This window comes from Channa argus, chromosome 3 (genome assembly GCF_033026475.1).
Source record: "Channa argus isolate prfri chromosome 3, Channa argus male v1.0, whole genome shotgun sequence".
In the NCBI taxonomy this organism is placed as follows: Eukaryota; Metazoa; Chordata; class Actinopteri; order Anabantiformes; family Channidae; genus Channa; species Channa argus.
In genome coordinates this window covers 23,366,288-23,393,806 of record NC_090199.1, presented here as the reverse complement: position 1 = coordinate 23,393,806, position 27,519 = coordinate 23,366,288, and the positions used below count along the sequence as shown (strand labels likewise).

General features: G+C 40.4%; 1 protein-coding gene across 3 annotated transcripts; it reads right to left on the bottom strand.

The window, feature by feature from the left end:
* Positions 1-179: 179 nt before the first annotated feature.
* On the bottom strand, positions 180-26,370 carry myh11a (myosin, heavy chain 11a, smooth muscle). Of its 3 annotated transcripts, XM_067498083.1 has the most exons (43): positions 26,221-26,370; positions 22,615-22,979; positions 22,122-22,278; positions 17,589-17,616; positions 14,407-14,506; positions 14,261-14,287; positions 12,117-12,209; positions 11,921-11,984; positions 11,521-11,619; positions 10,925-11,068; positions 10,709-10,804; positions 10,492-10,610; positions 10,199-10,351; positions 9,888-10,061; positions 9,605-9,778; positions 9,366-9,480; positions 8,981-9,174; positions 8,432-8,553; positions 8,247-8,316; positions 7,967-8,127; positions 7,646-7,754; positions 7,345-7,476; positions 6,981-7,187; positions 6,700-6,837; positions 6,457-6,580; positions 6,156-6,327; positions 5,790-6,002; positions 5,413-5,557; positions 5,110-5,316; positions 4,910-5,014; positions 4,638-4,790; positions 4,179-4,427; positions 3,780-3,992; positions 3,458-3,670; positions 3,200-3,361; positions 2,867-2,995; positions 2,690-2,778; positions 2,482-2,605; positions 2,176-2,384; positions 1,891-1,999; positions 1,551-1,723; positions 1,182-1,214; positions 586-724 (listed from the first exon to the last, which is right to left on the bottom strand). In XM_067498083.1, the coding sequence occupies exons 2-42, from the start codon at positions 22,954-22,956 to the stop codon at positions 1,190-1,192; spliced, it is 5,832 nt and encodes a 1,943-aa protein (XP_067354184.1). In that variant the 5' UTR covers positions 22,957-22,979; positions 26,221-26,370; the 3' UTR covers positions 586-724; positions 1,182-1,189. The 3 variants fall into 3 exon arrangements, with proteins under 3 accessions (XP_067354182.1, XP_067354183.1, XP_067354184.1); XM_067498081.1 differs by lacking the exon at positions 1,182-1,214 and having other exon boundaries at positions 180-724; XM_067498082.1 differs by lacking the exons at positions 1,182-1,214; positions 14,261-14,287 and having other exon boundaries at positions 180-724.
* Between the last annotated feature and the right edge of the window lie 1,149 nt (positions 26,371-27,519).

Here is a 27,519-nt window from a genome sequence, read left to right as displayed (position 1 = left end):
GAGTTTAACAGGTAAATATTCATTGGTTGGGATACAAACCGCAGCACTGATTCGGAAGCAGACTTGGGATGGTAATCTCTGCCTATACGTCCAATCTGCACTTCAGTGCTGCTCTGGAACATTAACAGCAGTCACAGGCAATAGAACGACAGTCGCTGATAATAGCTACAGGTCTAGAGATTTACACAGTGTGTCCGTCTAAAGTTCTAAGGTGACTTATTGTGGAACCTTGAGGCTTTGTAAGTGTGATATTTAGAGGCACCTACGATTGTGTAAAAAAAAACTTGCATAAGAAAATAGTTATTCAGTGCAGTACAAAACAGTGTAAATTTTAAAAATATATAAAATGAACAGCAAATCACACATCAACAGAGCCACCAACACAACTCGCCTAGTTGATATCAAGTCCTGATTGTGCTGTGATAAGAAAAGGTTGCTCTGAGATAAGAAGACAGACGATGGGAGGAAATATATGTTTTGAAGTGATTTGGAAGAACTAGATTGTGTAACAGGCATTTGAAGTTATTCTTTTGTTTAAGTGGTAGACCTTGCTACATAAGGTAATTCTGATCTGTTTTTTTTTTTAATTGTCCCTTACTCCGTGGACTTTGTTCCATTGAAGTCGCTTTGGGAGTCGGCCTCCTCCTCTGAGGCATCGTCTATCACCCTTCGGCCTCCAACCATACGGCGAGGTGCGCTGCCGAAGGAGGGTTCGTTTCCACGCCTGAAATGTCACACACAATCAGATTGCCACAGTGAGAAGAGGGGTTGTGAAACAGTTTTCAACATAGTTGAAAAAAAAAAAAACACTCGGGTGTTACACACTAAAAGAGGATCGATGAAATACAGAATGTAAAAGTTGTGCTTTGGATACATGTTAGGCACGCTGGTTATCCATGTAACTCATTTAAATCCTGGCTCAGGAAAATGAGTTTGGTTTATTGCAATTAAACCAAGCACTGAGAAAAACATGGCCACTAAAAAAATTGTTGTACTGGAAATGGTGCAATGCGACTTGCTACTAATTTCTTCTATGAAAATCACTAGTAGTCAATCAGCCATATTTCTCTCAGTTAGGCTCAATGAAAGAAATGATAGCATTAGGAGTGTGCACGGGGGGATGAAAAGTTATGGCAAGTTAATAAGAAACTGTGATGGGTAACTATTAGGCACAGAGGTACCTGCTGCGTTACTCCTTGGGTTCAGGGTTGCCTCTGGAATAGAGATGGACATCGTTGTTTTGCTTATGCTCAGTAAGGCTGAATCTACCAAACTGCATCATAACCATGGTTTGAATGTTTGTTCATAGGTACCATGTAATGTAGAGTGAAGATGTAATTTAAATTTGTGGGCTTTGCGTGTACCTTTTGTTAAATTATCTGTATTTCACATACACAGATGTATCCTCGAGATGTGAGCTTTTTACAATCTACTATTTTCCCTTATGCAGGGAATGTACAATGGTTTAGCTTTACAGGAGAAAAGTTGAAATGCAAAAGAAGAACCTAAAACTCTCCACTTTGATACTGACTCTTTGTCCTTTGACCTACCTGAGCTTGCTCTTCAGAGAGTTGACCTCACGGCTCATGGCATCGTTGGCCTCAGTGGCTTCATCCAGCTCCCGCTGCAGCTTCCTGCGGGCAGCTGTGGCGCGCTGAGACTCCTCCTCCGACTCCTCTAGCTGCCGCTTCAGCTGCTTCATGCGAACATTCCCCTTTTCAGCCTGGTGAGCAAAAACGGGAAATGTGCAAGCTCAGTGCTGTCCTGACAGGCCACTCCACCAATCCAACCCTGGGCACCAGGCATCCTTCCCCAAACATGGACGCACAATATATTGTGCACACAAGAAACACATGCAGGTTCGTGCATGAGTGCATTAAGTGATTGTACCTGATCTTTGTACTGCTCTGACTGTTTTCTTTCATCTTCCACTTGCATCATCAGGTCCTTGAGCTTCTTGTCCTTCTGGCGCATACTCTTAGCAGTTGCCTGCTTCTCTCTGAGTAAAGATTGCACAGTTCAAGGTGACTGAGGAATAAAAATTACAATAAACTAATTTACAGTTAAAGCGGGACCTGAAAGTACTGATATCAGTAATCAAACCATGAGTACAGTTCACAGTAAATACTTCTTAAGAAAATAATTAAATGCTTGGTGTGTTCCCTTCTCCCTGACCTGTTCTCCTGCTCCAGCTGTTCCTCTAGCTGCGTCACCTTAGCCTCCAGAGCGGTGATGGAGGATTTGAACTTTGATTTGACCTGGTTCTCCATTTCTTGGAGCTTGGCCTTCAGCTCCTTGTTCTGGCGTTCCAACTGCTGCCGAGCGCTCTCGTTCTTCTGGGAGGTGGTGCGCTCTGTCTGCAGCTCGCTGTTCAGCTGATCCACCTGCGGAAGGAATACAATCGGTCAATATAAAGCTGAACGCAGAGGACAAGGCACTTTCTGCGCTTTGAAAAGACTGTTAGCGGCTTCACGTTGGCACCTGTTGTGCACTCTTCCTCAGCCTGTCGTTGAGGATCTCCATGTTGCTCTGCTCCTCCTCCAGCTCCTCCTCCAGCTGGGAAATCTTAGCATCCAGACGACGTTTCTCATCTGCCAAAGCTGACCTGTGCACAGGGACAACAGCAGAAATTGAAAGTAATCATCTTTTCTATGTTCTTTTCACAGAAAAAGCAACAGAGTTTACTTACTTTCCTGAGGCGTTGCTGGCCAGCTCATCAGACAGCTCGTCTCTTTCAGCCTCTGCCTGTTTCCTCGCCCTCTCAGCAGCAGCCAGTTCCTAGAAAGAGATTAGATATCGATTTCTTTATTTAAAGTCTCTACTCTTAGACAATTTGTTGCCTTATTAGGAATCCACATCGTGTTACCTCCTGTAGCTGCATGAGCTCAGCCTCCAGACTCTTGGCCTTCTTCTCGCTCTCCTTTGCAGTAATCAGAACCTCCTCCCGGGCAGCACGGGCATCTTCCAATTCCCTCTGAAAGTCCTTCATCTGGCCCTGGAGGGAAGAAAACAAACAGAAATAGAGACAACTATAGAGCGGAAGATAAATGTGATTGTATGTGATTTATTTGCCTGGTATATTTACTTTTACCGGAGCTTGCAGTCAAGTATTACATCCGAGTGCTTTTGCATTGTTCTGCATAGGAGTTAGTTTTAATGAGTTGAATCTGCTGCATTTATTCCATCATTTCATACTTACTTGTAGCTTACGGAGCTGCTTGATGGCCTCATCTCTTCCCTTATTGGCTGTCTCGATTTGTCCCTCCAGATCTTTCATGTCTGTCTCCAACTTCTTCTTGGCTGCTGCTGCCAAGGCCCTCTGTTTCCGTTCATCCTCCAACTCTGTCTCCAACTCACGAACCTGCCGTCAACATACCTCATCGCTTAGATTCCTGATGCAGCTTTTGGGCCAAATCTGATTTTTATGGATAAAGGTTTTTACAGCATGTCTCTTTACCTGTTTGACAAGCTGTCTCTTCTTTTCCTCTCCCATCTCATCACGTCCTTGGAGGTCCCTCTCAAACTGGGCCTTGAGGGCCTGCATGTTGACCTCCAGACGCAGTTTGGCATCCTCAGCCGCCTGCAGCTCGTCCTCCAGCTCCTCCAGCTGTGTCTTCATCTCCTCCACCTGGGCTTCCAGCCCTCGTTTCGACTTCTCCAGCTCGTGGACCTAGCATAAATATATTCTCAAATTAAGTGAAAGACTGTAATATGTTTAAAAAGATTCGATAAATCATGAATCCAGGATTTGTTTCATTCTGCAATCTTCCAGTACTAACATTTTTTCCCACATCATCCTTAGAGCTGATCAGATCCTCCATTTCTGCTCTCAGGGCCTTGTTGGCTCTTTCTAGCTCCTCTCTGCCATCTTGGGCCTCTTCCAGAGCTCTTGCCAGGGACAGAGCTTTAGTCTCTTTTTCTCTGGCCTCGGCTTCAGCACGATCTCTCTCCTCTGCGTATTTACTGGAAATACTTTTCTCCTCAGCCAGCATCTAGAAGTGAAAGGGGGTGAAAACACAAAGATGCACCGATAATGTGTGATAGCCCAGCATAAACATTTTAGATTACACAGCTAAAATAATCTAACCAGTAGAGCAGCTAAGTTTAAGAGTAATGAAAAAACATCCATGTTATTCACTGTTTTCTCAGATTGTTATCAGTTTCCTGATTTATCTGACCTGGTCAAACTTCTTTTGCTTCTTCTCCAGGTTGGACACATTCTGTCTCTGGTTGTCCAGGTCCATCAGTGTGTCCTCCAGCTCCTGCTGCAGACGGTTTTTGGTTTTCTCCAACTTGTCATATGCAGACGCCTTCTCATCAAACTGGGTATTGGCTGCCTCCAAATCTCGCTGCAGACGTTTCTTGCCTTCTTCCAGCAGTTCAATGTTTGCTGTCATTTCCTCTAGCTTCTTCTTTGAATCTGAAAGCTGTAGACAGACCCAGATTCAATCAGGGTTTAATCATTGACCATAAATGTGGATTTATTCTTTTGTTTTTGGTTTGGTTTGCATCTTTTTGGCTGTTCATGCTTCAAGATCAAAAGAAACTTCTTTCTACGTACTTCTCACCTACAGTTAAAAGTTTCTGTCATCACACCTCTAATCTGTTAATTAGCAGCCCTAAGTTTGAAGTCTGACCTGGATGTTGAGGGAGGACACGTTTCTTTCAACATTCCTCTTGGCCTCCATCTCCTCTTCAAGCTGCTCTTGCAAACTGTTTTTGTCATCTTCTGCTTGCCTAAGCTTCGTGGAGAACTGCAGTTTCTGACGTGTCTCCTCAGCAAGCAGCTCCTGGTACAGCACACAAAGTCAAAGGTCAGTGCTTCAAGTCTGACCTGTTGTCAGTAAGCATTTTTGGTTTAATTGACACAGTTAAAGATAAAATAAATTTCTAATAAACGCCTAATCACCTGGGTGTCTTGGACTTGTGAGGTAAGGCTGGCAACATCTTTGCTTAGTTTGATGTTCTTGCTTTCTGCATCATTCAATAGGGCTGTTACACTTTCCAATTCAACCTGGATAGAGATGAAACATTATTTGGAGCATATACTGTTTGTGCCATATTATTCAAACACTTAAGTTTTCAGTATGGATATAAAGAGTTATTTACAGTGATCTTGGAGCAGCGCTCTCCCAACTCAGCCTTCTGCTTCTCGCTGTCATTGAAGCGTGACTGCAGATCTGTCACCTGAACTTCCAGCTTCTTCCTCTTGTGCTCCCCATCTTGTTTGATCTGGGTCAGTGAGCGCACCTCCATAGTTAATTCTGACATCTCCTTCTCCAGAGCTTGCTTAGCCTTCTCCAGATTTGTCTTCACCTGAGAAGAAAGAACAATTATACGATCAATATCTGGTAAAGTAGACAAAAAAACAGGAAACGGACAAATGGGTATATATATAAATTGCGGGCCTACTCGTTTGGACTGCTCCAGCTGCTCTGTGAGCTCCTCCACAGCCTGGGTGTGTTTCTGTCTCATCTCCTGCACCTGGGCCTCATGAGTTCTGTTTTCTTCCTCAATGGCTTTCTTAAGGAGGTTCACTTCCTGTTCACGTTTTGCTCTGCACAACAGATGGATGAATCATGCAGATGTTTACTGGATAAATATGACATCTGTCTAAACCTCTACCTAAAGCATGACAACTTTAATGACAAATATTTATGTTCCGTGGTTTCTTGCAGTTTTTGTGATTTATTTACATTACATTTACATTTATGTATATTATTTGAATGTATATGTGTGTGTGTGTGTATGTATGTGTATATGTATGTATGTACGTATGTACTACCGACCTTAGTTCTTGCTGTGTGGCAGTCGTGTCCAGGGTGTCCTCCAGCTCAGACTTGAGGGCCTCCAGCTCTTCCCCAAGATCTCGTTTGATCTTCTCTGCCTTGTTCCTGGCTACCCGTTCAGACTCTAGGTCCTCTTGCAGGTCAGAGATGTGTCCCTCAAGCTCTCTGATCTTCTTCAGTGCATTGTTCTTCTGGGCTGTCTCATCCTCTAACCTGAGAATACAATGAAGCATCAAACAAGATATTAGTGAGCATTACAGAAATGTTAAAAGTTGACATGTTAGACAAGAAATGCAACTTTGCTTAGATTTGGGTGAGTTGAGGATTAAATCTGAGCATTTATGTAAATTTTGTTAAGTATATTACCTAGCCAATGCATTCTGTAATTCCTCCTCCTTCTTAGCAAGCTGAGCTTTGAGGTCAGCGATCTGCGCCTGCAGGTCTGCTATCTGCTCTTGTAAGTCATTAGACTCTGCCTCCAGCTTGCGCTTGGCTTTATCCAGCTCTTGCCGACTCTTTTCCTCTTTCTTCAAGCGTACTGTAAGTACGAGAGATGAATTACATTTAGCAGAAAATCTATGAAAAGTATGACTACAGCTCTGATTGTGACATCCATAAGCGTTTTCAGGGTGTTTAAAAAAAATTGCAATTCATAAAATCTGATTACCCTCTAATTCAGAGATCATAGACTCATGCTTATTTTTGAGCTTGGTGAGGTTTTTAGATTTCTCCTCTTCCTCAGCTAGGTTGGCACTGAAGTCTGCAATCCTCTCTTCCATCAGCTTTCGCTCCTACAACACACCCCAATGTAGAGGATGTATTTGCCAAATGCATTTTTGATACAGGAACTTTCTTAGTTATAATGAGCAATCCTAAAGCTTCTCGGATCAATGCAGTTTTCCACACTTACTTTCAGCAGCTTATTGTTATGGTCCTCCATTACCAGAATGTCATCCTCCAGCTTTTTGATCTTTCCCTCACAGGTAACTTTCTCCAGCTGCAGCTTTTGACGAGCGTCCTCTTCTTCTTCTAAATGTTCCTCCAATTCCTATTTAAAAAACGTGTAACCGTCAGTTTCTGTCATAGTGTCATCTCTTTGTCAATGTATACTCAGCTAAGAATGGAAAGAAGCAAAGTGAAATTATTTATGTCAGAAATATCAAGAAAACAGCCAGAAGTAGATGTGTAGACCTGCATCTGCTGTTGCATCTTCTTTTTGTCTACTAGCAGTGCCTGAGCACGTTCTTCCTCTTCATCCAGCCTGGCCTCCATCTCATGAAGGATCTCTTCCAACTCCTGCTTCTTAGCTGCAAGGCGAACTCTCATCTCCTCAGCCTCGGCATACAGCTCTGTTTCTGCCTGAAGCTGCTCCTGCAATGCATTCCTCTCCTCCAAAACCTGGAGTTCGGAGACAGAGAATGACAATATAGCCCTTGCAGACCACTAATGATAATGCTTTAACAGCTGAAACCTAAATTAGCCTCACAAAACAAATTCTCTCTTCTGTTCACGCGAAAACAAATAAAGTTTGGGTAATTTTTTTAATGTCTTTTACCGTTGTGTGCTTTAAAGTGATCTCCTTCAGCTCAGATTCAAACTTTGAAGCAGATTCTTTTGCTTTCTGCAATTCTTCCTCCTTCAGGCTCATCTCCTCCTCCTGTCGAGTCACTTGCAGAAGAGGCTTGACCTTTGGTTAAACAGGCATTTTTAAGAGCAGTTAAAGGGAAAAGGGGTAAGGATTCATTTACACAGTACATATACATAACTAATTCATTTTAGGTCTACAAAAAAACATATGAGGCTAAAACACATTTGTAATGTTTTTGAAATTAAAATACAGAATGACTCGTTAATACCTTTGTGAAGAGCCTCCACCACTGCCAGTTCCTTAGTTTGAGGTAGGCAGCACAGTTCCTCTGGATCACCTTCATGGCTGTGAGCTGTTGTTGCCTCTTGGCAAAGGCCCTTTAAAACACATCAGTAAACACCATATATATTTTATCATATAGGACAAAGTGTCTTCATAGTGTTAAAAGAAACAAGAGTAGAAATGACTTCTGAAACCATCCTTCTATAGTTAATATATACATGATTAGATATACTGAAATTGTTAGCAATGTGATACACCATAGACAATAAGAATGTTAAACTGAATCAGGAGGTTTGTATGTTCATACTTTCTGGCCAGGAAACCTCTAGCCTGAGCTTGGAAGGCGATAATGATCACAGTGATCTTCAGATCTCGTTCCTCTTCCAGCTGGGCCAACACTCCTGTGCGGAAAAATATCTTACTCTGTCCAATCCTGTACAGGTTTGGATCCAAGTCCAGATGCTTGATCTGCACAGACAGGAGATGAGGTGTCAATGGCCCACAAACACCCACTAAGATTACATTCAGTACCCGGGCACAAAATAACTGTTATGGCACTAAAGTTTGGGATTTCAAACCAAGTTTACCATGAGGCAGCAGGCTTGTTTACCATCCATGAACCCTTTGGGAATGGCATTTGCAGCCAGGATCTCATAACTGTGTGAAGACAGAAATGCGTAACATGATGAGAGAGCTTTACAGCAATGTTATAGCTTAGACTTGAAAACATGATGCATCTTCAATCAAATAAGTCGCATCTTATCCCACTCACCGCTGGCGGAACTCTTGGAAGACGATTCGGTTGGGGAATCCTTGTCGGCAGATTCTGATCCCCTCTAACACACCGTTACACCTCAGCTGTTCCAAAACCAGGTGAGCATCCAGCTTCCCTGCCTGAGTTTTATAAGGAAATACGCATGAATCCTTCAATACTGAATAGGTAAAGGTCAATCTGTTAGGTGGACTTTGTGTTGTTTTCATCTTCAGAAATACAGAATGGTAAAGGGAAGCAAAAATGCATTTGGTTATTTAGTGATCAATGAGATTGGTTCTAAATACTTGTTGTATTGTTTTACTTTTTTCCTCAAAGCTTACATCATATTTCTGAAATGCTTATACTTATCATTGTCACAAAGAAGCTAGTCACAGGTCTCAGGTCTCCAGTTTTTACATTTAAACAAATGGCAGTGCTAAATGCTACGTCACTGGGCTGGCATCTTCTAAAAAAAATTTGACTTATCAAATAAATTCATTTATCATGTGTCATATAGACTTTGTGGTGAATCAAAGCCAGAGCATCTTAAAAGGAATCTTGCATTACCCTCTTCTCGTGGTTGGGGATGATGCATCTGACGAAGTTGGGCTGAGTGTTGTGCAGTGTTGTCATGAGTTTGGCAAGAGACTCTTTGTAGAGCTGTCCCACTGTGCGGAACATGCCCTTCTTGGTCTTTGAGGCACTTGGCATAGAGGTATCTGACATCTTGGCAATTGTGTCAAGACCCACAACCCTGTCCACTGAAACAGACAACACGTGTTTATGTTAATATAAGATGTGTTAATACATTAATAAGAAAGAACTTGAAATGGTTGAAATTACGCTGGATATTGCAAATGGTTGTAACTAATTCAAACAGTCAATTTATTTAAACATAAGTGTAACCCATTGCTGTTAGGCTGTGTTTGGCAAAAACCAGCTAACATCTCACCATCTTTCCAGAGTTCTTGTATAAACTGGCTGGAGGAGTTCTGGAGGAGCGATGTGACGTTGTCATTTAGAGGGTCCATGTTCTTTGTCAACCAAGCTGTGGCATTATAGTCCACCTGTGAACAAAAGAATATTGTACCTCGCATAATGTTTTCACCCAAATCAAAACTCAATATGAAACTACTAGATGATTGCATGAATGATTGCATTTATTTTGCCTTACACATATCTCAAACTCACCTTCCCAGCATAATGAAGAATAGAAAACTCTGTCTTGTCTTTGAGCTGTTTAGGTTTGGCAAATTTCACATGATTTCCTTGTGTGTTCATGAGTTTCTCAACAAATGAGATATCTGTAGCTTTGGGGAACCAGCACTCTTCATCCAGCAGAGCCAAGATACCTGGAGGGTTGTTCTACAAAGAATACGGACCGATGACTGACCAACATTTCTAATGAGATACATCCTATGAGGTTAATGGATGTAACTAACATTGGGCTGATATTGCATCAAGTGTTACTTACCGGCCTCTCAATGAGCTCAATGCAGGGCTGCAGATCAAGGCCAAAGTCAATGAAGTTCCACTCGATGCCCTCCCTTTGGTACTCCTCCTGTTCCAGGATGAACATGGTGTGGTTGAAGAGCTGCTGCAGCTTTTCATTGGTGTAGTTGATGCACAGCTGCTCAAAGGAGTTGTCCTGTGACAAAAAACAAGAGCCAAGAGACACATATCCTGCATAAATATTTTGTGTATAGTTTAGGTTTCAGTTAATCAAATTCCACATTTCAGAAGAGCTTAGTGTTTTTAAACTCGCCGTGAGAAACACATCTATACCTCAAAGATCTCAAAGCCAGCAATGTCAAGGATTCCCAGGAATGAGGCCCCCTGGCGCTTGGTCTTGTCAAGGGCCTTGTTGACTCGGGACAGGATCCAGCGGAAGAGGCGCTCAAACATCGCCTTAGCCAGAGCTTCAGTAGCAAAGTCAGCCTAACAAACGCAAACATATAAAAGTATCCAGTGAGAGACCTTGAAGGAAAATTCACTCAGTTGGCTGTTTTGGTGAGAAATTGTTGCAGAATTTTTTTTTTTTTTGGTCATGTGGCTTCACAGTGCAATTCTTATGGTACCTGCTCTTTGGTTTGTGCTTTCTGCACCACCTCTCTGCCCACTTTAATTCTGGGGGTGAGCATGGCACGGGTAAAATCTGTCACATTGATGCCCTGGAGGTGGCACACTTTCTGAGCCGCTAGGGAGAAAAGAAACTATGTTAATATGCCAGCAGCACAGGGTTCACAATCCACAGTTGTGCAGTATTTCTATTAGTGAAGGCAAACAGTGTCTCACCAGTGTTGTCTGGCATAGTGGCCTGCTCCTGGTTCCTCTCCTTTTTGAACTCAATGTTTCCCAGCTGCATGACAGTGGAGCACACCTTCAAGATTTCTAGAAAAGAAAAATGGGACAGTTATCTTCATGGGGGAAGATTAGTATAAACACATGAAAGTACAGATAAGGAGACCCCTCTGTTATAACCAACCACAAGATCAAACCTATCACTTATACCCGTTCTTTCCTCCTCTGTAAGGCCCATGATGCTCATGGCCTCCATTGTTTCTTCAAACATCTCATCATCTTGCTGGCCGGGGATCTGAACATGGCCTGAACTCAGGAATCTGTATTTACTGAAGGACTCTAGAAGAAGCTCGTCTGCAAATTATACACAATGTTAAACAGTTAGTCGGGTCTGTATTGTCTGCGAGTGATGACTGAACATTCAGAAAAAACAGTCCCTCCAGGATTTTCTGACATTTTCTGGCATTTTTATGATTGCCGTAGCCTAAAATGCCTGATTTCACATGTTTTAAGATGATGACAGCTTTTCTAAAACTGTGGTGCATGTTCTGATAATTTGAAATTGCAAGGTCCCGCAGAATTCTAAGGGGGTTGGTTGAATTAATTGTTGCAGATTCAGCATTTCCTTGAGGAACAAAAACAATGCACAGCAGCTTTTTCTCTTATTATCATGGGGTTACAGGCCTTTAAAATCCCACTATATCAACTAAAACATGCACAACAGGCAAACTGAAACCGGGAGTGACTTTCTTGTCACACAATATGTCAAAATGATTTGACATATTGTTGATTTAATGTCATCTTACCACGCAGTTTGTCCTTGGCACCAGCAATCATGTAGTAGAATATGTGAAAAGCTCTTTCTGTTTTTGCCTGCCTGATACAGCGAGACTTCTCCAGCAGGTCTGACAGTCGGCTGTTAAAGAATTACAAATATGGGCTGTGCTCAAAGGAGACTGCAATTTTTAAACTTACTTACGATTTAATAAAAAAACTGTGAAAAATTGGCAGTTTTGGCAGCAGTCTTCTTTAAAATATGGTAATAAGAGTCTGAATTACGACTATGAATTAAGACTTAAAGTCTTATTCATAAGCAACTAAAGCAAAGTAAAAAAACTTAAACCTTGAAAAGAAAAAGACAATAGTTTTCTTAGCATGATGAAAAATGTTAGAACCATATCATAATTACAAAACAGTTAAGGATACAGGTCTCAATATTGGCTCCAACAATATAACCAGTCACATCAAAGTTGATACGGATAAATTTACCCTGTGAGAAAGACAAAATCTAAATTAGAAAACAGTTGACTGATAATTTCAAAATGCTGTAGTGCAAGAGGCCTTAAATAAACACCGGAAAACAAAACTTCAAATATGCACTTCAACAAATTAACAAACTCACAAATCGGGACGAATTGTCATTTTTGATTGTCTTGGCATTTCCAAAGGCCTCCAGGATGGGGTTGGCCTGCAGGAGTTGCTTCTCCAGCTCCCCCTAGTGACAACAATGACATACAGACATCAGTATAATATAGTGGTTGCTGGCTAGGGGGGTGCAGGTAGTGTTTGGAGATGGCTGACTGAAAATGGGTTGGGGTATGTAAACTAGAATATTGTTATAGACTAACAGGTAACAAGAAAACAGCCATAACATGACTTAACAGGCTGAAAATAATCTTATCAATAAGTATTTTGACAAGTAAATCTATGTACCTGTAGGAGGACAATGCCAAACTTACTCCTTTGGATTTTTACAATATATTACATAACATGAAGACTCCTCCATCTCTTTTTAGGTTACTATATGTTGGGTCAGACGAGGCATCTGGAAAGCGTCAACAGCACAAAGCTTTTTTTTCTTAATGAATCCTTCCAAGTCTTTGCAGTATTTAAAAATAATTCAGAATCTCAAACAGCCTTCTGGATGTGCAATTTGCTTCCAGCGTGACTGCAGAGCCTGCAAACTGGTGGGTGGAAGCTGGGTCATGGTCAGTAAATGAGGCCTACAACGTGTCACTCTGCATTGAAATAATCCACCTGATCAAAGAGTCTGTGTCAGTCTAGCATCCAGGTCAGGTGTTGTAGAACTCTACCTTAAACACTCTCTGGCTTAGAAAACCTTTTCCTACCCTGTAAATGAGCTAAAGCCAAGAGGACTGTTCATACTGACAATAAAAAACAGCAACTTAAGATGGTTCAGTAAAACGTAAGAGTTAAAACATTTGCTGAATGATTGAAACTAATGGGAAACTTATGGGGATTTCTTTTATGTTTACATAAAGAAAGAGGCAAAAAGCAAATCTTCACATTATTCTTACTGTTGAAATATGCTGCCATATTTATATTTGATTTATTTTGTTCTGGTGCAAAAGTACAAGTCAGGTGTGTCATGGAAAAATAGGAAAGATACAGACCAACTGATGAAGTGCAGTTCAGAGTTGACAAAGCAGAGAGGCAGAGCTTCTGTTGCTGTGTAAAAGAAAGGAGATAAAAGAAAAAAGAAATAGAGCACAGGAAAAAAGCAAGAAAGTGAATGCGAAAGTTGTTGGGCAGTGTTTTTTGTGATAAATATGTTCAAATATGCACACTTGAAAGATGGATGAAAAGCACGAGTCAAAGTAGTGCTCGAGGAGGAGAGAAAGCGAGAACAGAGAAAAGAGCTCAAGCTAAAGCTATTTCTGTTCAGGCGAAGTCCATGGGACCCTTAAGGTCTTGCAGAGGACACAGTGCAACATCTCCTTAGCAACTATACCCTAGTGAGTGAGCACATGAATCCTTCTGATACCTACACGGAAGCCAGACCAACACTATAAACCATGAACTTGTGGGATCCTGTCTGAAGCACTGCTCAAAAGGTTATGATTGTTAATCAAGGAGTAAAGAGGGTGAACGGGCTCTTTTTGGGCCAGTCAAGGTTATATGAGGAAAGTATAAATGCAGTTTAACGACATAGGTTTTAGAAACTCCACACTGTGAAAACAAACCCAAGGTCCAACGAATGCTACAAAACGAGACAGTCAATGTCAGGGCAACTGGCAGGTAGGAGGGGAGGAGGCGATCTGTGTTTTATAGACAAGAACAGGAGATGGGCATGCTCACACGGTGCTCGTTGATCTGTGAGAGACCCTGTCACTGCCAGTGAGGCTTCAAGAGAAATCTCCACAGGCAGTGAAAGGGTGGTCATGAGAAGACTGATGACACAATAGTCAATATGATAAACCAGTTCAGGAATGTACAACACTAGGCGTCTTTCACTGAACATTCTGCAGGTTTAAAAGTGACTGCGCGTCAATACTATGATGATGATCATGCAGACTAAATCAGCTGTCCTTAGGTAAAGATACAGAAATGACCAATGTTAGGGTAAACACCACCTAACGCAGAACAGTAAGATTTAGAATCTTATACCCTTGGTGTAAGAGAAATGAATTACAAACAGAGAAAAAAAAATGTTTTGGGGTAACTCAGTGACACTATCTTCATGCACTTTTCTAACACACAAACGCCACACACAAAAACACACTTCAGGCATTCCCCTTTACTCACGTAGGCAAACTGTGATCCTGATTGTTGCTATTTGGAGGAAATGGCGATATACAGGATTAAACTGGGCAGTTTCCTGAATTTTGAGTGAACTGGTTGGCAGATCCTAATTTTTGGATACAACATGATCATTTAACGTAGATACGTACAGCACTGCTGTCCTTCTTGCCTTTGTGTGAGGAGGCCACAACAGCCAGATACTGAATGACCTTCTTGGTGTTCTCTGTCTTCCCAGCTCCAGACTCCCCACTAGACAAGGGAAAATAGGAAGGGGATTAAAAGATGCAGGGGAGAAAGTAAAAGGGAAAGAGAGAACAAGATGGTGAGCAGCACTGACAGGTTATCTGCTCACAGTTCAATAAACCAGTATAATTGAATGGAAATCATGTGCATTAGAGGTAACAGTACTAACACCGGACACTAAGCATAATGTTGTTGTTCAGATCCTTTAAAGTAATAGTTTTAAGACATTTTAAGAAACGTGTCATTTTCTCTAAATGAGAAAATTCCGCTCTCACATCTGCATAGTAAGCTTTAGCTACTAGCTGGTTATAGCTAGTTTGTTGTAAAGAAAAAGGCAAAGAGACACAGAAAATATGAATATAATTTACTCAGCACTTCAGGCTGCATTTGATAGAAGACAGTGTAGAGGAGTCATGAAGTCACGTGCTAAGCAAAACTAACATGCTGCAGGCTAAAGCATCAAGTTTAATTACAGATATGAAAGTGGTATCAATGCTCCTTGCTCCTTATTTTTTATTTTATTAAATAAAATGCCTGTGCACAGCCCACAACTGAAGTCCTGACAGTTCATTGCAAATTGAGTGTCTACACTTGAAACTTCTCATGACAATTCTTACTCAGAACTGTGATGAGTTACAGTATTTAGTCAGACATCTAAAAGCTGTTCTGTCTTGGGATTTACACTGTATGAGTTACAGTGTAAATTCCAAGACAGAACATTAAAACAGAAGCAAGAACACATTCTTTCGTTTCAGAAAATGAACTTGGACACTTAAAGGAAAAAGTTGAATGATCCCAGAGCCATCAGAGAGGAGTCCAACACACAAACCCGTCCTTAGTCATGGCTCCATAAAAGGCATGGGATGCTCTCTGTGTTAGGGTTTGGCAGCTCTGACAGGAATCTAATTACTCTGTCCTGCTCAGGTCTGGTGAAGATGTACAACATCCAGAGTCCTACTGCTGCTGTTACGGCAAAATACAATCTGAGGGGAGTTTTTTGTCCTTTAGATGGTCTATTGAACTGACTTGTCCCGCGTGACCTGCTGACTCCCAGGTTTATTTGAGGATCACAAGATTACTTTGGAAACATAGAATATATTTGATTATTTTGGTACCATATCACTAAAATTCAGATGTGACTGTGTTTTAGTATGGATTTCTGAAATGTTATCTTTTCATTATTAATATTGAGTATTTTAATAAGCCTGCACTAAAGTTATTTAATTTTATTAGCTCAAAGGTCGACAACGTTGAGAAACCCCTGATGTGAACAGACTGAACACTTGCCCTCTTAGTTTACTGCTAAGTTAAATGATCCTTTACCATTGTATGGAAAACTGCAAACTCTCCATATGGGATTTGTGTATTGATTCATTTGTAGCATGTGAAGCCATCAGCAGAGTCAGAAAAGACTGCATCTTGTCACTCTTTAGCAACATCCTGCTTCTTTATGGCTTCTACGTTCATTGCGTCAGTTCAGATTTTCACATACCCAGTGAATGTTAGACCATGGAAACTGATGACCCTGATGAGATTAAATCTTCTTGAGAATAGATTTAGTTGGCTCCCAGCAAATTGCTGCCAAACAGAATGTAATTCACTAGAACAGACACGGGAATTTATTAATTACCTAAGCAAATAAATGCATTTTTGCTTTGCTTAGTATTAAGAGTATTTGCCTAGCTCAGCAAATGCTCTTACTACTTTTATTATTGTTATCATCATCATCATCATCAATAATAATAATAATAATAATAATAATAATAATAATAAACCATGTCATACAATTTTCCTTCTCCAGAAGTATATAATCCTTAGAGTGAAAAGTACAGGCCAACATTTTAGTTACAAAAATTTTAAGAAATACTTTAATTCATTACACTATGAAGAAGTAAGACCTATGATTTGCACTGCTGGGAAACTTACAGTGCAATCAAACACACATGTTTAAACATTTTTTAATAATGCTATGTTAGTTTTTTAGCCATTAGCACCAAACAATCCCCAGTCACACTAGTACACATGAGTAAATTTAACCATTAACATGTCTGCACACAGATAAAGAGATAAAAGCTACTAACGTTTCCAAAGTATTCCACTGACAAAAGCATCATCACTGAGGAAATGGACTGATGGGATCACAGAATTTAGTACATTTACTGAGAAAAAGCCTTAAGGAGGAAAAGCCCTTCCTCTCATTTCCTTTGCTGGCACCACTTGATGCTGAGCAACAAACTGCATGGGTAAATTTTAACTAAAAAAAATGTTTGATTTGTAATGGCTGTTGAAGACTAAGTGGAGGAAGAACATTTACCGTTTCCCTTAAATGTTTTGCTGTTTGATGTATCTCATTTAATTCATTGCACATAAAAATTATTATTCTTGTGATGTAACCATACAGTACATTGATACCGGATGTGGACAAAGATAAATATAGAACATGGGCCAGTGGGATGTAGAGTATGTGGGGGTGGAAAATCAAGAGAGTGACAAAAGTACTGTAGGAACAGTAAGGACAAATAAGGAATTGAATCACAAACCCAGTGCTACACACAAAATATAAAATGTACCCCCAGTATCCCGCTGAACTGTACAAAGGAAAATATATTCATTGGTTCATTTGTTTAAAATCCGCTTCCTACCAGTACAAAGACCAAGCAGTTACCGCAACACAAAAGGATGTCATTTGTCCCTGGACGTGCAATCACCCAGTCAAAGATCTCAACAATTAGTTTAAAACACATAAACAAACAAAATAAACCAAACATTTGGGGAGCTTATCCTGGTCTCCTATCAGGATACATGGCATATTTCCTGACCGAGGGTCTATGAGGAGAGCCACAGCCCCCTGGGTGCACAGTGAACACCCGTTATCAGTGTTATATTATGAATAATTTTGTGTGTGTTCAGACTGGATGCAGCGAGACCAGAGCGGTGTCTGATTTGTTTAACTCTGTGTTTACACAAGCATTATGTAACTGTTCCTCCAAACACACAGCTTTTCCTTCTAGCATTTATGTGACGTCAAGGAAAAATGGTCAAGGAAAGATGACAAAGGTGAGTGTGGAGCTGGCAGTTCTTTGCTTACGTGCAGAGGATGGACTGGTCCTCACGGTCTGTGGAAACAGAAGGTTACAGTGTTAGGTGTCTTATGACAACTCTACAAATACAGTGTGTTAGTGTGGGTCCAAAACAGCATAAAACACGAAAATGAAGATTTGAACCCCAGGAATCTGAAAAAACAAACAAACAAAAAAACAAAAACCTGAAGTACGAATGTGTAATTATCATTGTGTGTTACAAGCATGACAGAATTTAGTGTGTTAATCACAATAGCTGAGTACAAACCACGCTGAAAACATAATCCCTTTCTCAGGAATAGAGAGATCAATCTAGTGTAGCACTTAACATTTTCAAGACTAAGTTCAAGGCTTAAGAGCAACTGTGTGATTTGCGACAGCTACCTCGGGCCTAAGGAAGCATGTAACTCCCACAAATACTTTGATTTTTAACTATGAAAACCAGCTCAACTAAGCAATGAGTCATTATTATACCGTCTCCAAAAATACCCCTAAAAGACTCCACCATGTATGGCGATTTTGTAACTGTTATCTTTCTATACAAACCAGCCCTAGTTGAATACAGGGTGCTACTGCTATTGGTTTCCCACATTAAACTTAATGACACCTTAAAACTATACTGCAAAAATGTGGAAAAACAACATGAGAAACTTAATCGTCATCTACCAAAGAGCACCACTCATGTGCTGTGTCATAACCTTCATACTGTGGTTCATTATTCACTCAGACAGGACTCTTACATAGTTACAATGGACTATATGAACTAGCACAAATGCTGTTTCTCATCTTGCTCTAAACTTTGGCTGCCGCTCTGCTGGTTTCAGTCGCCTTACGTACACACACAAAATGCAGCAGCCTCTTCTCTCTCTGCACTTCCTAATTAAGGCAGAGGGAGAGGCAGAGGGGGAGAGGTGCCAAAGATGTGAGCTTTTGTAAAACATCCAAAACGACATATTTAATAGTAAAAAATCCAGTCCACGACTTTTAGATCTTCAATTTATTAATAATCACACATTATTATTAATACATTTTGCAGGCCAGCTTCTTCAGGCGTGCTCATTAATGATATGTAACTTGGGTTTTTTAAAGATTCCTATCAGACTCAGCCAGTTGCAAACCACAATTTCAATAAATTATACCTTATATAACAATTACAATGTATAGTAAAAACATCTACAAGCAAACACACTTATAAATATATATAGTATATATATATATAGCAAATAGCCAAATTCTGTACTATTGAACAAAGCCTCCTGGGAATAGGTTGAATTACAAAACTTGATTAAGGTTCTGCCATATTTACCATTCTGCATACCCACAGTTATCATCCTAAGAAAATACTCAATGGAATGTATGACAGAAAATAATCACTGGAAAGTATGTCAGAAAAACAAATTTGAACAAAAGAGTCAGATTTCCAAAGTAAGACTACAGAAATGGGCACTGTAGGTAATATATGTAGGAAGGGGATCCAGTGTAAAAACTTTTCATCTTTGGATTTAAAAACAACACTCAGACTCAGGAAGACAGTTTTCCTGTAACAGCGAAATGTTAGGAATATTTTTCTGAAACCGATTCAGTCACGTGAGGAAACCAACCAAACATAAATCTGATTACATGAGAGTGAAGCACTGAAAACACACTGGAGGCATAGCTCATCAGCCCCTTTCTGCAGTAGGCAGTAAACTCCCCTTGCGAATTATACATTTTTATCTTTTGGACATCAAACACTGCGGAACATTTGTGAGAGACTGGGATCTCTGCCAAGATGGCAGGCAGAATATTTCAAAGCTTAGGAGAGTTATCTGGACTTGCTCTTGTTCAGCACACTTCCACTAACATATGAGCTGTTTGTACTACTGCCCTCATTGAGAACATCCTCCATGGTAAATTGCTACTTCATGGGAAATCCAGCTAATGCATCAACTATAACCTTTCTCAGCCACAGTGTTATATAAGAAAATGGATGCATAGTTGTGTACTTGTGGTCTTAACATTCTTATAGGCACATTGGCCACATTATCACTGATTGACATTTGTGTGATTTTACTCATGGTTACCACTTGCTGTCACTGCATTTGCAGTTGACTTATTTAACACAAAACAAAACTTATTTAACAAGTCCTGTGCTAAATTCAGCTAAAACAAATGGAATGTGTGGTCCACAAACCCAAATATTAATTGCCATTAAATATATGATCAGCCTAAGCAGGTGTCGGATTTGTTTAGTGTAAAAGAAATGCAGCGATTCAAAACATTCTTTTTTGTGGACGCAGTGTCTTGTGTGGTATCAAGTGTATCATTTTCTCATAAACTGAATATAGTCTCTAAGTTGCAGCTGTATGGCTTCTTATGAAAGGATGGTCTGAAGAAGTGTAATCCAAACACCAATCAATCCTCCGCTTTCTTGTTTACCGATGACACTTAGTTTACACACCAAAGCTGCAATGGTAAATACTATAATTTCCTGTGTACCACCCTGGTTAAACTGGAAATCCTCCTGTATACACTCAGTGACAGCTGCATTCTTAAATAACAGAAGGCAGTAAGCATTGTGCTACATTATCAAAGACCCCTAACAGATTTAGCATTTTTATAATGACAATACGGCAAGATTTAGAAAATTGAAGAATACAACATTTAATCTGATGTTACAATAAATCTATCCACAAATTGATGTAGCTGCATTTCAAAAACTTTTCTCTTTCCTTTTCATATGCTCAGTCATGTCTTGTTCCTACAGCATAAGTCAATGTATTAATGCCCTTAAAACACAGAGACCTGAACTACCACTAAAACAATTTATCCAAATATATGTGCTTAACCTATGGGTGTTGTGTGTGCTAAACTCCTGTAGTTGATGATTGACAGGAGTGTAGATCAAAGTATGCACTGTGCATAATAATGAAATATAATTTCTGTAAATAAAACTGTATATTAACATTATTGCGATTGTGGAGTAATTTATATCATACAGTTTAGTGAATGGTTGTAATGTTAAGGACCATTTATTTGACCAGAAAATCTGTGATGATGTTTTTGTGAGTTATCATTTGCTAAGCAGCGTTTGCGCTCTGCAAATTGCTGGGAACCAGTTACGAGGCTGCATGAATTCTCCACACAAGTTCCTTGTTTAAAAAAGTGATTAAAAATGTACATGTATTCTACACACATATACAGTATATAAATATGAAATTGAGCAACAAATGCAATCTTTGACCAATCTTAACGTGATGTACTATAAAACCCACAAACCTATTTCCTATTAAGACTGTTACTTCTTCTTCTTCAGACTTTTATCATCAGACAATATAATTCATTTTAGATGTGTTTTTGGGTGTCTGGCCAACAGCTTCTCTTTGTGGCAACTTAGATGAGATTGTATGGTACAGGAAGATGGACAATCCAAATTTTGGAGATCTAAACAAAACTCTAAACTTTCTTTTCTTGCCCAAGAAAAAAACAATCTTCTTGGTATTAACACTAACCAAAAGAAGATCTTAAAGAGGAAGGGAAGCCCACTGAAACAGGAAATAGTTTACTGCCCTCCACCCATATTTTATTGCAGATGTTAACTCCCCTGAGAGACCATCCTCATGTCAGCATGACGTCCAGTGGGCACAACCCTTTGGAAGCACAAGAAACAGATTTTATGGGAAAGCAGCTGCTCTAAAGTCGTACCACTGCCAAGAGCCATTTACTGTAAGCACCATTCTGCCAAAGCCACTATCGTCACCTCTACGAGACACTGACTCTTAAATAGTCTATAAAAGTTTGCTTCAGATTTATTATATTTTTACTAGCAACTTACTCGTAATGAAAATGCAGCAGGCAGATGGAGCTCTGACATTGTTACTGGAGTTTGAGCTTAATATACACAATTCTGCATCTGAAGCTATCAGCCTGATAGTGTGGCTGAGTTTGTGGTTTTCATGCAGCACTTAGTCAGCATGAGACAGCAAAATGCCGCTAGCGGTCATCACCAAGACAAAAGTGAGACTTTTGACAGCGGCTCACCAGTGGGGTAGTAACATCGGCATACATGCTGTAGAAGTTGTTACTTAATTTGAAGGTAATGTAATGGTATGTGGAGTGTAAATTATATGTAAAACTTAGAAGATATTTCAGCTAATGTACTTGGTTTGTTTTACACTTTCAATAATTGACATTTTACTCACACAAGAAATTCAAATCTGAGACACTAAGATGCACCACTATACACTGTGGAGACCTGTAGTTGTCTAATATGTAGTTGTGTCCTTTTCTTTTTCTGGGGATGCTCTCTGTTGGTTCTTTGGTCAGCTCTTCTTCTGAGGCTTGGTGCAAATATAATGTGGTAATTGTATCCCTTGTGGTGGGGCAGTGTCTTCAAGACTACTAAAGGCCTAGGACAAAAGTCTGTATATATGCACCCCCACACCTCAGATACCACAGCTCACAAAACATTTTAAAGAGTGAAAAGGTTTTAAATAGTTTTTTACTGTGTGATCCAGGAATAAAAGTACACAAGTGGAATGTGTTTGGTGTAAGGATCCTACCTTGCATCATGCTTCTGTAGGCGTTATCAGTAATGGAGTAGATATGAGGGGGGACCTCGTGTCGTTTCTTCCCTTTGTACATGTCAATAATCTTCTCTGAGTAGATTGGTAGCATTTTATAGGGGTTCACCACCACACAGAACAGACCGGAGTATGTCTAACAGTGAAGGCAACGATAAAGCAGTGAGACTTTAGGACAGTTTATACATGTCTGTATTTTTTTATGTTTGTTTTGGGAAAACTGAAGCATGTCATAACATCAAAACAATTATAAATACAGTGTGTGTTCAAGCATCTTATTTAGGATCCGACCATTAGTATAAACATCATAATAAATTCATGACACTAGGATGTGGTTCCTGTGGGCTAAGAAGGGGAAAGGGTTTAGGTAATTAATAGAGCTGAGTATAGTACTACAGATATACGTGGGAAACACTGCTTTAGTGTGAATAAATTGTGTTGTGAGCAGTCAAACGTTGTAGTGTATACTCACATAAATAAGGCCAGAGAAGTACCTCTCACGAAGATTGTGCAACACTGAGGCCTCGTTCAGGCAGGTGAGCTCGGCCATGTCCTCCACCTTGCTGAACTTAGGTGGGTTCATCTTCTGGATGTCATCCTTGTTGACCGTCACCTTCTTGCCGTTATCAGCCAGCTCCAACAGGACCTCATCACCGTGCTCCTCCTTGACACTAGCCGCCTCAAAGCCGTGCTTCTCCGATGGGACCCACACCATCTTTTTGGCCGTCCAGTCGGCCTGTGCCACGGGGCTGTTCAGGAAGTCCTTGTCAACAAAGAGGAACTTCTCGTCCTCACTTGGGGCCTTCTTGGACATCTTGGTTTAAGGTGGAGGGCCAACTGTTGGAAGCAACAAGGGAACTAGATGTTAGAAAAGAGTGAATGACACAAAAAAACAGAGTCAGAAGGGAGGCAGAAAGGATGGAAGCAAGGAACTAAGGAAGGAAAGAACAAAGCAGGAGGGACGGAGGAAGGCTGGCAGGCAAAAAACACTTAAACATTGTTAACCAAAACACTACAGTAAGCGATGAGTCTCTAAGGGCAGGAGACATGCTACAAACACCACTGTGGTTGTGTCTCAAAGAGTGAACACGTCTAATCGGACGGGGAGTTCCAGAGTGCACTCATTCTCACAGACCTCCACTCCCTCTTGACCCTATACTTTCTCACACACACACATACACATGCACACGCAAGTACGCGTGCATGCACAGACACACACTCAAACACACACACACACACCACAGGGGAGACACACAAACAATTCCCTCCTTAAGTTGGATAGAAGGATTGAGGCTGGGGAATGGATTTTAATTAATTCAGTAACAAAGACAAATACATTTTGGCAGTAGATTTACATGAAACACCTCCAGACTATTACTGATCACTGCCATGTACTTAATCATTATGTCACTGCTTCATTGACAACATCCATTTTTTCCATGACTTTATTCTCCAACTCTTTCTCTCTCTCTCTCTCTGTCTGTCTCTCTGCTACGAGGCTTCAGTCTCGTGCTGTGTTGACCATATATGGGCCGCTTCTCTGGAGCAGGACTCTTTTCTGCGGACCTAAACAGCAAGGCAAGTGAACACCCAAACAAAGCCCATATAGGGAATAGTATGTCTCTTGCTGGCCTCGTCGTTTACTCCTAAATGATAACAGTAAGGCAGAGAGCCTGAGGGGGGCCCGGATCTTTGATAATCATGGCTCATACGGGACCCTAGCGGCATTCATTTTTAAATGCAAGAGCCGGCAACTAAATTATGAACAAGTGTCTGGGACTTAGCCCTATCTGTGAGTGGTATTTGCTGTGAAAGGTTCTGTAAAATACAATTGTGCAGACACCACACCTGCACACCGTCTCTAAAGAATGAAGAAATAGAGCTTGATAACAAATATTGAATCATATTCTGCACTTTGCCACAATTAGCCACCCAACAAAATTGGTCCACCAAGTCTAAAAGACACATTATAAGTTATTATATTGAACTGAGTAGAAACGTATAGCTCTTGGATTGCAGACAATGAGTCATTCCTGTCCACTGGCTGTTACTTCATCCCCCCACCCACCCTATGTCTGTGTACACTGAGATTGGCACACATTTTAATTGAGTGGGAACTATGTAAAAAAGCCACTGAGCCTCCTGAGAAACCCTATAAATGATCCACAGGGACCCACCAAACCCAATCACCCAGAAACTACTAAAAGATATCATATAAATATTATCTGGAGACTGAGACAGACACTTCCTATTTGTCAAAAACCACAAATCCCCAGTGATCGGAGCATACTTATTAGGAAACTAAGAAGGGATGCTTTGATGGTCAGCCTAAGCTTAAAAGTACACAGGCTATTCCTGTGTGAATCAGGGCACCTCCTGCATATTTTAGGTTTGACCACCATGGTTTGATACCTCTCTCTCTCTGTTGTGTCAACATAGCTTTGTACTCAGCCACAATGTGCTGAAGACAGCTGCCTGAAGTGGGGTTGACAGGTTAACAGGTTGATATAGACTGGAAATTTGAAGGATGACAAGGGGAGCAGGATTCCCAGCCATCAGTAGATTTGATTTGTCAACACATGCATAGCCAGCTGCCATGAAATGTAACAATCCACGTGCGACAATAACAAATCTGTGTTCATAGAAACACAATAATTCCCTAAAAAGATGATAGCAATCCTAACTCATAATAACATAAAAATGTACCAATCAGCGGACAAACTTGCGGATCTGCTTAGATCAGTGTGAGCTGTATCACACTTTTGTTAAGACTGCGAAATCCTTCCCTCTTATTACATGTTGGCCCATGTCATTAAACACAGCATAGCTAAGAAGCAATCAGTTTTTCTTAAAATGGAGAAAAATGGTACGATAAGTGCAATAGACAGAACAGTTATATTACAGTGTCTATCAAAAATAATAAACAAGTGGAAATGTAACCCGGGAGACCACCTGACCTTTCTATTTTGGAGTGAAAGAGTTTGACCTACAGACCCTGTGAATGAGTTTACTCATTTCCTCTCTTGGTTGTTTCATAAACTATGTTTTTCTTGTCATCTTATTAATAAATGTGACACATTAAGATTCCCATGCTTTTGAATGACAAGCAAGAAAAAAATGAAAGCAAGAAAATAACTCAATCGCAGAGACTGAAACATTTGACTTGTCTCCCTTAGAGCAAATGTTAAGCAACTTTCGCTTCTTTCCTTCTCAGGAATAGCTTGATTTTAGAGATGACAGGACAAATACCTTCAACTTGAGCACAAACCTTCCCTGTCTTGGCATTTTTTTTTTCACACTGGGTATTTGTGCCTGAACCTGTTTATCATGTTCTGTTCAGAAATTCCGGATGTCAGTTATCTACCGTCGATAATGAGGACTTTTTGTGTCAGTGTTAAGCTGATAAATAAGAGTAATGCTACATTTCCTACATGGCCTGACAATGACCGTTTTCACATATGCTGATATTATTGAACTTTTCCTAATGAGCATAATTATGGAGGGATTAATACAATGCCACCTGCCAATCTAGGAGGATAAAAGAAGCTGCTTCAGTACCATCACTGACAAGTTTAATGTCTGGAAACTGGGAGGACTCTGCCCTCAGTGCACCTTCGGCCACAATGTTCAACACTTGGACTGACATGCTGATTTATACAGCTGTATTTGGAAAACAGGAAACTCCACTTCTTTACTGGGATATTCAGACTGAACTTCCCCTCACTTCCTTTCTATTAGGTCCTGAAGGAACCATGTTCACATCTGGTTTACTGCCATGTTCACTGTAATACACGTTTTAATATGAAATACAACATTTCATAGATTAACCTACTCTTTATATAGAATTGATGCAAACAGCAAACACAGACACACTTTTTATAGCAACCACAAACATTGGAAATATTGTTTTAGAGACAATCAAAAGATGTAAAAAAAATTCTACCACAAAGGGGAAAAGCTATAAGAAAAGTTGGGGGCGAAACAACATAATTCGTCAACCGGGGATAAAGTGAGTAAACAAGTGCACCTCGGCATCTCTACTGGTAAAACCACACTCTTCGGTAAAATCTATACTTACATAATGGGTAGAAATATGGGAGCTTTGGATTTGGATGGTTTGGTTGTGGAGCGGCCGGCTTTGACAAGATACTCCAAAAACGAACAGTCCAAATGACCCCCGACAACTTCCGAGCCGTGCCATTTAAACGGCGCACCGTAGCGCGAGCGAGGGCGGAGCTGCACGAGCTGTCCCTCCTCCTCCAGCGTCGACAGCTTCAGCAGCATCTCTAAGGACGGACAGGAGGCAGAGGACATGCGCACTGCGGACACCAGCAGGCTTGAGGAGGCAGGAAACGCACGGTTTGAATGGAGACGAGCTGAATGGGTCCAGATCAGAAACTGTCAGATGAATCGGTGGGAAATCGTGGAACTTCTCCATTTTTCTCTGCAGTTGTGTACATTTATCCAAGCATTGTACTTCTTGGGATTTTATGATATCACTTAATAGACTTGACTAGATCATTATTAAATACACAGCAATATAAATGCATATTGTTTGTGTTGTCGTGGTCAAGGTACAACTATGTGATCTAGTTGAGTTTTATACTGGTGGGTAGTTAAGATCAGCGATTCATAGGAGTTGGGGTGTTTCAACAGGTCACATGATAAATGAAGATAGTTGCGAGATGATTAAGGGGGTGGGTGGGGGGGGGGGGATGCAAAACAAAGCATGTATTATTTTTTTACTTTTCTCTATTTATTTCCATTTTGTGAAGCATTCGTGTTTTACCCTTTTGAGCTTCAAATAGTTAATTAAATGCAAATTTCTCAGCCGTTATTAAAATACTAAGAACTTTACTAGGACCCACTCCAACATTAACACTCTGCTAAAATGTTAATGCATCAGTATGAATAAGCAATGCATTAATCATTCTACTTAGTTCTAGTTAACTCTTTAGCTTAACAGTTACTTTTAGTTTGTGGAACCTAAGTAAGAGTTTTGATACAAGACTTTTACTCTTGATGGGCTTAATATTGGACAGTACCCGGAAAAGCATGTGTGCTCTGATCAATCTATGGCAATGTGACAGTGAGCCAGCACGCAATCCTCATTACTGTTATTATTTACAGCTTTTTGTCTTCATCGTCTGTTGTAAATAAAGGCCCATAGGTACTCTGTTTTCAGGTTGTCTGTCTGTCCGCCGATGCAATTCTTGTGAATCCTTTGGCACAAATTTGGAAATAAAAACATGCATGTGAACTGCAACTTTATTGCTTTTTTGCAGAGACATACAAGCTCAATGCTGTAATTCCAGTTTCATTGTGGTATTGGCATTTTTATAAAGGCTGGTTTACATGTTGTCATCAAACTTACAAG